The sequence below is a fragment of the Sciurus carolinensis genome, chromosome 1 (assembly GCF_902686445.1).
Source record: "Sciurus carolinensis chromosome 1, mSciCar1.2, whole genome shotgun sequence".
Classification (NCBI taxonomy): Eukaryota; Metazoa; Chordata; class Mammalia; order Rodentia; family Sciuridae; genus Sciurus; species Sciurus carolinensis.
Window position 1 is genome coordinate 189,255,080 of NC_062213.1, and position 12,076 is coordinate 189,267,155.

Consider the following 12,076-nt stretch of genomic DNA (forward strand, 5'->3'; position numbering starts at 1 on the left):
TGTCTCTTACCTTTCACTTATTGGTCCTAGCCTGGCTTTCCTGAATGTAGTATAACAAATCTACTTCCTTTTCTTTGTACTATACCCTTTTAAATATTATGCAGGAGCCACTGACCTGAAAAAAACAGCTATGTGTCAAAAGAACTGTGTCCAATTTGAATAAAACAATCAGTAAAAATAATTGCCTTCAACTTCATGGTACGTGGGTATATCCAGTACTTGGGTATATCTAAACCCTCCTTTGAGTTTGTGACTTCCAGAAAAGCACACAGTATCTTGACCTTATTCTGACCACATGATACGGGATTATTATTTTCTGGATCTATATATTCTACCTCTTGGACATGGACAAAATTTGGGCCCTATAGTTCTGAAACTTGTAGGAAATTGTCTTGATAATGTTATCTTATTTCTGATCAGTGTTATCTTAATTCTGATTTATTTTCTGGGTTATTTTATATGATCCTGAAGACCTCATATAATAATTGGAGCATGAAAGCACAGTTACTACTGAAGCCTAATAAAAATTCCTCTCATTTGTAAAGTATCCTGTGATGTACAGGGTTTTTGTACACATGACTTATTTCACCCTAATGGCAGCCCTGTGGGGTGGGTTACCAAGCACCTGAGAGAAAGGGATGTGGAGGAAGGCATATGGGTAAGTAGAAGCTCCCAAAAGGAGTTGGGTTAACCAGGTGTCCTCCCTCTCTTCCAGCACAACATGCCGTTCTGGAGGATCACAAACCATGGAGACCTAGTGTCCCTTCACCAGGCTTTGGAGCTTGATTTTCTCTAAGAACTGAAATGAGGAGTCTTCCTCATGGGCTCCTTTTCATTCCTGAAGGGAGCCAGAGACCAGAACCAACTGGGAACTTCCTTCCCATCCTCCTCTCTCTCCCTCTCTTTTTCTCTCTCCATGGAATGCTGGCGAGAACACAATCAGAACCAACCATTTTCGCTCCGAGTGAGCTGCAGCCCCGTGTTCATCCTTGCAGACAGTCGGATGAGAGCACAGTGGACCCGCTGCAGCTACAGTTACTTTTATTTCTTCTGTTTTGTTTCAAAGAAAGAAAAAAAAGAAAAGGAAATTCTTGGGGCAGAGTTGTACTCTTATTCCATGACCAGACTGAGAGCTTCTCTTGTGATAGCATAAATGCAGCAGTTTTATAAGAACATCTCTTGCAGTCTTTAGGATCTTCTTAGCTGTAGAACTTCTTTCCAGTGAATCTGTACGTTATTTTTATAGGTAAGGGTCTGGTCTCTGAAGCAGGATTCCGCCCCCCCCCCTTTTCTTTTTCTAGCAAGAAAGGGACATGTAATGTTTTCATGAATATAGTAATTGAAATATCTAAAATACCTCTCTGTGTCGGCACCACCTCCTCAGCTGCTCCAGTGTTCTGCTCTCTAGGATGGTTCCTTTCCATCTGTGGAGCCTGGCCTTTGGCATTTCCCATCATGCAAGCCTCAGCCCCCTTGCCAGTCCCTCTTCTTTTTAACCATATGGCACAACCCTGGAATCTCCTTCCCTTAGAAGTAAATCCTAAGCCTTCAACTTAATTCAGAGGCTACATCCCAAGAGGTTTAGCCTCCAAACTGGAGGGAAGGGACTTGGGCTTATTGGAATTTCACCTTCCTTGGCTCTTGAGACAGGAAGATTCCACCTCTTCCTTCTGCAGAGAAGCACCCTTTCCCACCAGATGCACAACCTGCAGCCTCTTCTGTATTAGTCATCAGATGCTGGGCTCTGACCCCTTCCTGCCCTCTGCGCTTCACATCCACTTCAGTGCGTCAGCCAGTCCCTGCCCATTGGACTCAATTCAAATCAAGACAAAGAACAGGCTTATAACTACTTCTTCAAGGAAACCCTTCAGCCACATGCAGGGTATCCCAGGCATGTGTGTACCCAGATCTCTGCCTGGAGCTGGAGATCAGATGACTGTAATCCAACTCAGTTTCCCATGGAATACCCTGTTTCTCAAATCCCATTCTAAAACGGGAAGCCAGGAGATCAGAAAGACTTTCCTGATTTAAATGAGGGTGCTGTCTCCCTTACTTCAGGCCCTAGTCCCAGCCTTCTAGCCCAGCCATGTTTATTGGATGCCCCATCTCTCCAGGACCAAGCTGGGCACCTGCTCAGATGTGAGAAACTTCTGTTAGAACTGAAAGAGGTGGTTGAATAAGCACCTCAAAGAAGCAGCTTGGTCCTCGGGAGGAGATCTGTGACCAACCCCAGCTGTAACTGCTTATCCGCAGAGATGCTGTGCACCCATTTTAAGAGATATTGTAGCACAAGGAGTGCCAAGTCACCCAGAGAGCAACAGCAAGGCTGGCACACATTCCTTCAGAACTGATGGACAGTGCCTCATGCCTCAGAGTTTAGGAAGGAAGTTTAGGGAAAGGAGCTGAAGTTGGTGCTCATCACTTGGCCACTTCTTGGCCTTGTTTCCAGGTGGGTGTGGGAAGAGGGAGATGGAGTCTGAGGCAGACCCTTCTGGGTCTGTGTTCAGCACAACTGGCCAGATACTGCTCTGCCTTGCTTGATGGCCCATCTTAGAAAACTCTAGGGTGGATTTTACTTTCATGCCACATTGCCAGTTTAGGTATTGGTTTTTTGCCCTGGACAAAGACCACCTGCTGTGCTGTGCTTAAGGTTTATGAAGTTGCACAGTGGCACCCTCTCACACATACAGGTAACACAAATGTTCCTTTTCCCCACCTATGGCAGGCTCTTTATTCTTAGAATATGACTTGGACTCCCCTTTTTAATGGCCTTTTTCCTCTTGATCTGACTGCCCATGCTTAGCTCTTTCCAAAAGGACCTTGAACTTGGCCAAGAGATGAGAACAGCCTCTATACCTTTCTGGTGGCTCCTACCCTCATTCAGGGGGCAGACAGAAAGCAAGAACTTCTTAGCTATCTCCACCAAGAGAAATCATCCAGGGAACACTACCCTTCTTACTGTCTTCTCCTCCTTGGCACAAAGACCTGGAAAGGAAAATAAGTGTGTAATATCAAGAGAGTTGGAAGCTGAGGCCAAAGGATGCTGGTGGGTCCTTTGATCAAGGGGAAGCCCTCTTCACTGGAAAGAGTGCGTGTGAGATTAACCGGTTGAGAAGTCCTCCCACAACCAGGCATTATGGCTCTGTAAGATGGTCTGGACGTCTCATGGAGAGGACTGTCTATTAGTGACTCTGGAGGTGTTGGTGTGCCCTGGGATAAGAGGTGGCTTGACTTTCGAATGTAAAACTGACCGTGCCTTAGCATCACCCTGTCCATTGCCCCTGGGGCAGCTGGTGGTGTCCAGGAGAATGGACGCCTACTGCAGATTTTAGATGCCTATTTGGGCTTTTGTTTGATTTGGGGGTGTTCCTGTCTTCTGCTCCACAAGTTGGGGGACAGAGCTAGTGTCCCAAGAGACTTGCCACAGCTTGTTCGCAGTTTATACAAACTCCACAGCTCCATGTAGGATCTGATTAGCAGACTCCAACTGCAGCACATGGAGCTTCTAGATGCTCACTGCCTTGAATGGGTGTCAGTGCCACTGACTGACAGAGGAGCACAGGGCCCAGCACGGCCCCCTCTTCTGGGAGAGCCATGCCTAGGCCAGTGAGCGGTGAGCGTGGGGCCTACCTCTCCTCACTCCTCTGCAGGCAGCAATTAGGGCCCCTCCTTTAGCAAGCTTCTATTTCTTACCACTAAATTGGTTTCCTTTTTCATCTGGAAGTTAGAACTCCCCAGGTATATACTATAGAAGCCAGAATTCTGAGATTCTAGAACATCTTAATCACAAGAGGGAAAATTGAGTTGTATCCCAGCCCTGAAAACGGGTGTCTGTCCCTTCCTCTGTTGAGTCAGCTCTAGCAAGCAAGGCTCCTTGGCTGCTTCGTAGTGCACTGACAGGAGCCATCCCATTAAGGACGACCTCTACTCCACACATGACTTTCTGGACTTCAGATGCCTCTTTTAGCTGGAAAGACATGGATTGGATTGGATATATTTATGTGACTGCGGGCATTCGTGGCTGTAGAATCCTTGACCATAATGTTATATGTAATGGGAACTATCTTATAAACTTGAAAAAAATAAAGTTTTTATTTTCTATACAGTTTTCTCCTGTGTCTTTTCTAAATAGGATCAGCTCAGTTGGCCAACCATGCAGGCTCCTAATCAGGGCTTCATAAGTATTCTGAAGAAGTCATTAGAAAGGTGTCACCTTTTCAATAACTGGGTCATTAATTTCACCAAGAAAGTAAAAGTAAAAAACTAACCACTTAGTATAAATAAGCATACATGGGAAAAGTAAAATAAATATTTTTAAGTAATTCGCAAGGGAGCATTTATTTCTGAAATGTTTCTAAATGACATTGCTTTTTAAGGTTTAGAACTGGAATAAGAAATTTCATTTGCTGTCAAATGTGCTGAACTTTAATTATTAAAGAGAGAAATCAATATTTGCTGTGTTGAGCTTAATAAAAGCAATAAAACTGACAAACTGATATCAAACCTCCTGTGATTTGGCCTGATTTCATGTCATATCAACTACTTTTCTCATTTCATTTCTTCAGATTCAGGTCTGTTTGTCCCCCACTGGTCTAGAAAACAGGCACAAAACTTTTTTCCCTTTTATTTTCAATGAAGGAAATTAGAATTAGATTCTGTTTCCAAGTACCATACATGTCAGACTGTAAATTGTATTTTCCCCCAAATCAATGTGCCCAGAAAATAGGAAGCTGCGTTTTATTCTATTTATTGAATCTTTTTATTATTCATTATTAAGTGCCAATTTTGAACCAGAGTTGAAAACCTGATAGTTGCTTATATTCCTTCTCAGTTATAAGTGTACGTTAGAGGTGTTATTCAGTTTCTTTGCCCATAGAGTAAATGAACATCTCCATCTCACCCTAATAAAACTAATAAAGCATACACATTTCTCTTGAAAGCTGTTTAATGACAGGTAAAAATCAGCAAGTTTCTTCAAATTTGAAAAGATTCTTGTTAGAAATCTTCAAGGAAGGGCTGGGGAGATAGCTCAGTCGGTAGAGTGCTTGCCTTGTAAGCACAAGGCCCTGGGTTCGATCCCCAGCACCGCAAAAAAAAATAAAAAAAAAATCTTCAAGGAAAATATTTGCAAGTAATGTGAAAACTCCTCCCTCCCCACTGATACTGGGGATTGAACCCCGGAGCACTTAACCACTGAGCCACATCCCCAGCCCCTTTATTTTGAGACAGGGTCTCACTACATTGCTTAGAGCCTTACTAAGTTGCTGAGGCTGGTCTGCGACCTGCTCCTCCTGCTTCAGCCTCCTGAGCTGCTGGGATTACAGGTGTGTGCTACTGCACCCTGCTTAAAATTCTTGATGCTATAAAGTTTACAAATATACACAAATGGGGCTGGGGATGCAGTTCAGTGGTACTACTTGCCTAGCCTGCACCAGGTTCTGGTTAGATGTCCAGCATTACCAAAAAAAAAAAGAAGTATACACTCACAAAAATGAATCAACTGCCGAGTTCCATAGCTTTTACAGTAGTACATTATAATACATCCATCATATGACAGTTTCATCTAGACAGTATAAATGAGAGCTTACCCCCAAATAAAGTTTGAAGCACATCTTTGGGATTTGGTGTGGAGAAATGGGGAGTTGCCTAAAACACTAGGTCTTTTATTGGGAAAGATGACCGATTCCCTGGGCCTCATCTTTGCATGACAAGGATAATTATGGTGGAAAAGTAGTGTTAACCTGCAGACCGCCAGCGAATCGCCTGTTGCCTGCTGTTGTTGCCTGGAAGTCCATTGTCACAGTACCCGCAGGTTTGGTTACATGCGGTCACAGCCATCTTGGGACACCGATCTGGACCTGCAAGTTTGCCGCTGCCACTGCCACCATCTTGGGGCACAGCCACCTCAGTCTGGGGACACAGGCCAGGACCTGGAAATATATTGGGTCCCTGCAGGTCTGTTGCACCTGAGGTCTTTCTGCTCGGTGTGATAAGTGGCCGCCATCTGGCTGCCTCTTTGCAGGGTTGCTCCTTTGTGAGCGTGACCCTGGTGGTCTCTCTGCAAGTTGAAAGGGCATTGAGATCTTGGGACTGCAGCAAGACAGGGCCTGGGGAAGCTGAAGCCCAGGTCCATCAGGTTGCAGCTGGGTGTGTGGGGCCGGTCTAGGTCTGGCAAGTTGTGGAAAGCCAGAGACTGAGGGCAGTTCCCCAGGGAGAGCACAGGTTGGAGAAACATCTGGGCTCTGTCCACCTCAGTGAGTCCTGAAGTGTGCAGAGATGGAAGGGGCCAGCTACCCCAGGTGGGAAGACTGGAAGAGGGTGTGAGGGCATCTTGCTATTGGCTCACCCACCCAACCAGTCCAGCACCCACTATTGGCAGAGAAAGGAAGCTGAGAAAACTTTTGAAAGCCAGTGGAAGCAATCATTCAGTTTTCCATTGAGACTTTCCTTTTTTTTTTTTTTTTTCCCCACCCTTTCTCTCACACCTCTGCCATCTTTGAATCCAAATATTTTTCATGCATCAACGTATTGAAGAATGGGACGTCTGAATAGTATGTTGCAGTTTTGTTGTGTGTTCTTATATTTTTACTTTTTTTAAAATTAGTATATATTTTTTCTCTTACCAACCTGTCTCCCTGGATTCTCTTTCTCCTCCCATACTAACAGCTAACCTCTATTAATACCTGACTCACTCTTACTATAAACTTTTACCTCTATCTTCTCTCCTTCTCCCTCGTAAACATCACATCTTACGTTAATTGTGTTCCTTCATTGTCCATCATTTGAAATGGTAAACCCTTTTAGCAAACTTACTGTTTATATTGTAGATGATAGTTGAACACTTTTTCTGTTTATTGCAACAAAACTGTAAATGCCTTAATAGAAGCCATTGGTTTAAGGTGGTACATTGTTTGTATTGGGTACTGTTAATATTGGTTTCCCCCTTAAAGGTGAGATACTGGAAGCCTTCAGGGACACTATAAGACTACAGGGTAGAATCTCTACTGCCTCTGCTCCACACCACTAGATGGAAGACACACAACATGAAAAAACTAGGGAACAAAGTGCCTCAAACAAACCAAGATGTTTCAGCAATAGAATCCACAGACAACATAGTAGAAGGAATGTCAGAGAAGGAGTTTAGAAAATACATAGATTGATCTTCGAAATACAGGATAGTATTGGAGAGAAAATACAGGAAGTGAAAGATCAATAAAGAGGCAGAGATCATAAAAAGGAATCAAGCAGAGGACTGGGGCTGTAGCTCATTGGCAGAGCGCTTACCTAGCATGTGTGAGGCACTGGGTTTGATTCTCAGCACCACATAAAAATAAATAAAGGCATGCTGTCCCTCTACAACTATAAAAAAGTTTTTTAAAGGAATCAAGCAGAAATCCTCAAAATGAAGAAAAGAATAAACCAAATTAAAAATTCAATGGAAAGTATCTCCAACAGACTAGACCACTTGGAATACAGAACCTCAGACAATGAAGACAAAATATATACTCTACAAAATAAAGTCGACCACACAGAGAAGATGGTAAGAAACCATGAACAGAACTTCCAAGAAATATGGGATAACATGAAAAGACCAAATTTAAGATTTATCAGAATAGATGATGGTATGGAGATACAAACCAAAGGAATGCACAATCTTTTCAATGACATCAGAAAACTTACCAAATCTAAAGAATGAAATGGAAAATCAACTACAAAAGACTTACAGGACCCCAAATTAAATGTACAAAATTAATAGCAGACTCACACCAAGGCACATTATAATGAGAATGACTAACATACAGAATAAGGATAGAATTTTAAAGGCTGTGAGAGAAAAAAATCAAATTATATATAGGGGGAAACCAATTTGGATTTAATGATTTCTCAGCCCAGACCCTCAACATCAGGAGGTCCTGGAATAATATATATCAAGCTCTGAAAGAAAATGAATTTCAACTGAGAATTTTGTATCCAGCAAAATTAAGCTTCAGATTTGAAGATGAAATAAAAACCTTCCATGATAAACAAAAGAATTCACAACTAGGAAGCCTGCACTATAGAACATTCTCAGCAAAATATTCCATGAAGAGGAAATGAAAAAAAAAAAATGAAAACCAGCAAAGGGAGGAACTACACTAAAGGAAAGATCAATCAAAGGAGAAATTAAGTCAAGTTAAAAACCAAAAATAAGCCAAAATGACCTGGAACAACAAATCACATCTCAATAATAACATTGAATGTTAGTGGCCTAAACTCATCAATCAAAAGACAGACTGACAGATTGGATTTTTTAAAAAAGACCCAACAATATGCTATCTTCAAGAGACTCACCTCCTTGGAAAGGACATCCACAGACCAAAGGTAAAAGGTTGGGAAAAAACATCACTCATGTGGACTGCATAAACAAGCATTCTCATATCAGAAAAAGTGGACTTCAAACCAAAGTTAGAAGAGACGAAGAAAGACATTTCATACTGCTTAAGGGAATCATAAATCAACAAGATATAACAATCATAAATATATATGCCCCAAACAATGGAGTATCTACGTACATCAAACAAACCCTTCTCAATTTCAAGAATTAAATAGACCACAACACAATAATATGAGGAGACTTTAACACACCTCACCACCGGGTAGATCTTCCAAACAAACACTAAACAAACTATAGAATTAAATAATACAATCAATTTTTTATACTTAACAGACATATATAGAATATTTTATCCATCATTGAGTGAATACAATTTCTTCTCAGCAACACATGGATCCTTCTCTAAAATAGACCATATGTTATGCCACAAAGCAACTCTTAGCAACTACAAAAAAAATAGAAATACTACCCTGCATTCTATCAGATCATAATGGAATGAAACTAGAAATCAATGATAAAATTAAAAAAAAGCTACTCCAACACCTGGAGACTAAATGGCATGCTATTGAATGATGAATGGATAAAAAAAGAAATCAGGGAGGAAATAAAAAAATACTTAAAGGTAAATGGGAACACTGATTCTGATATATTAAAATCTCTGCGACACCAAGAAGGCAGTGCTAAGAGGAAAGTTCATTGCATTGAGCTCATACATTAAAAGAATAAAAATTGAACAAAAAATGACCTAACATTACATCTCAAAGTCCTAGAAAAAGAAGAACAAATCAACACCAAAACCAGCAGAAGACAGGAAATAATTAAAATCAGAGCTGAAATCAGTGAAATTGAAATAAAAGAAAAAATTGACAAAGCAAAAAGTTGGTTCTTTGAAAATATAAATAAAATTGATAAACCCTTAACCACACTAACAAATATAAGGAGAGAAAATTCAAATTACTAAAATTCATGTTGAAAAGGAAATATCATGATGGACACTACTGAAATACAGAAGATAATGAGAAACAATTTTGAAAATTTATACTCAAAGAAAATAGACAATCTCAAAGACATCAACAAATTTCTAGAAACATATGATCTGCCAAAATTGAAGCCAGAGGACATAAACAATTTAAACAGACCAATTTCAAACTGTGAAACAGAAGATGCCATCAAAAGCCTATGAATCAAAAAAAAAAAAAAAAGCCCAGTACCAGATTCTCAGCTGAGTTCTACAACACCTTCAAAGAAGAATTAACACCAGTACTTCTCAAATTATTCCAGGAAATAGAAAAGTAGGGCACTCTTCCAAACTCATTCTATGAGGCTAGTATCACCCTGATACCAAAACTGGACAAAGACACATCAAGGAAAGAAAACTTAAGACCAATATCCCTGATGAATACAGATGCAAAAATTCTCAATAAAATTCTGGCAAATCACATACAAAAACACTTAAAAGATAGTGCACCACGATCAAGTGGGGTTTATCCCTGGAATGCAAGGTTGGTTCAACATATGGAAATCAATAAATGTAATTCATCACATCAGTAGACTTAAAGACAAGAATCATATGATTATCTCAATAGATGCAGAAAAAGCACTTGATGAAATACAGCACCTCTTCATGTTCAAAACACTAGAAAACTAGGGATAGTAGGAACAAACCACAACATTGTAAAAGCCATCTTGCTAAGTCCATGACCAAAATCATTCTAAACAGAGAGAAACTGAAAGCATTCGCTTTAAAAATTGGAACAAGACAGGGATGCCCTTTTTCACCACTTCTATTCAACACTGTTCTTGAAACTCTAACCAGAGCAATCAGAAAGAAATTAAAGGGATAGGATAAGAACTCAAACTATCACTATTTGCTGATGACATGATTCTATATTTAGAAGATCAAAAAAAATCCACCAGAAAACTTGTAGAACTCATAAATGAATTCAGTAAAGTAGCAGGATATAAAATCAATACCCATAAATCAAATGCATTTCTATACATAAGCAATGAATCCACTGCAAGAGAAATTAGGAAAACTACCCCATTCACAATAGCCTAAAAAAAAAAAAAACTTGGGAATCAATCTAACAAAAGAGGTGAAAGACCTCTACAATGAAAACTACAGAACACTAAAGAAAGAAATTAAAGAAGACCTTAGAAGATGGAAAGATCTCCCTTGTTCTTGGATAGGCAGAATTAATATTGTCAAAATGGCCATACTACCAAAAGTGTCATACAGATTCAATGCAATTCCTATTAAAATCCCAATAACATTCTTCATACAACTAGAAAGAGCAATCATGAAATTCATTTGGAAAAATAAGAATCCCAGAATAGCCAAGGCAATCCTTAGCAAAAAGAATGAAGCAAGAGGCATCACGCTACCAGACCTTAAACTATACTACAGAGCTATAGTATCAAAACAAGCATGGTATTGGCACCAAAATAGACATGTAGACCAATGGTACAAAATAGAAAACACAGAGACAAACCCACATAAATACAGTTGTCTCATACGAGACAAAGGTGCCATAAACATACATTGGAGAAAAGATAGACTATTCAACAAATGATGTTGAGAAAACTGGAAATCCATGTGTAACAAAGTGAAATAAATTAAACCTCTATTTCTCACCCTGCACAAAACAAAAATCAACTCAAAATGAATCAAAGACTTAGGCACTAGAACAGAGACCCTGCACCTAATGAAAGAAAAAGTAGGCCCATATCTTCATCAGATCAGTTTAGGACCTAACTTCCTTAACAAGACTCCTAAAGTGCAAGAAGTAAAATTAAGAATCAATAAATGGGATGGATTCAAACTAAAAATCTTCTCAGCAAAGGAAACAATAACATGAAAGGGGAGTCTACAGATTGGGAGAAAATCTTTACCACATGCACCTCAGATGGAGCACTAATCTCCAGGATAAAGAACTTAAAAAACTTAACACACACACACAAAACAAATAACCCAATCAATCAATGGGCTAAGGAACTGAACAGACACTTCACAGAAGAAATACAATCGATCAACAAACATATGAAAATATGTTCATCATCTCTAGCAATTAGAGAAATGCAAAATTAAAGCTACAAGATTTCATTTCACTCCAGGTAGAATGGCAGTTATCAAGAATACAAACAATAATAAGTATTGGTGAGGATGTAGGGGAAAAGGTACACTTATACACTGCCGGTGGAACTGCAGATTGGTGCAACTACTATAGAAAGCAGTATGGAGATTCCTCAGAAAACTTGGAATGGAACCACCATTTGACCCAGCTACCCCACTCCTCAGTTTATAGCCCCCAAAATTAAAATCAGCATACTATAGTGACGCAGTCACATCAATGTTTACAGCAGCTCAACTCATTATAGCTAAAATATAGAACCAACATAGATGCCCTTCAACAGAAGAATGGATAAAGAAAATGTGGTACATATACATAATGGAATATTACTCAGTCTTAAAGAAGAATGAAATTATGGCATTTGCAGGTAAATGGATGGAACTAGAGAATATCACACGAAGTGAAATAAGTCAAACCCTAAAAACCAAAGGCCAAATGTTTTCTCTGATAAGCGGAAGGTGATCCATAGTTGTGGGTGGATAGGGAAGAATGAAGGAACTTTGGGTCGTGCAGAGGGGAATGAGGGGAGGAGTAGGGTAGTGGGGATGGGAAGGATGGTGGATTCAGACAG

At 40.1% G+C, this 12,076-nt stretch overlaps 1 protein-coding gene across 3 annotated transcripts in view; it reads left to right on the top strand.

The window, feature by feature from the left end:
- Eya3 (EYA transcriptional coactivator and phosphatase 3) overlaps window positions 1–4,105 on the top strand; it is a 99,971-nt gene extending 95,866 nt beyond the window's left edge. For all 3 annotated transcript variants that reach the window (XM_047554031.1, XM_047554046.1, XM_047554038.1), the window contains one exon: window positions 716–4,105. In XM_047554031.1, coding sequence (XP_047409987.1) covers window positions 716–796 — 81 coding nt within the window. In that variant the 3' untranslated portion in view covers window positions 797–4,105. The remainder of the gene's footprint in view (window positions 1–715) is intronic.
- The last annotated feature ends 7,971 nt before the right edge of the window (window positions 4,106–12,076 follow it).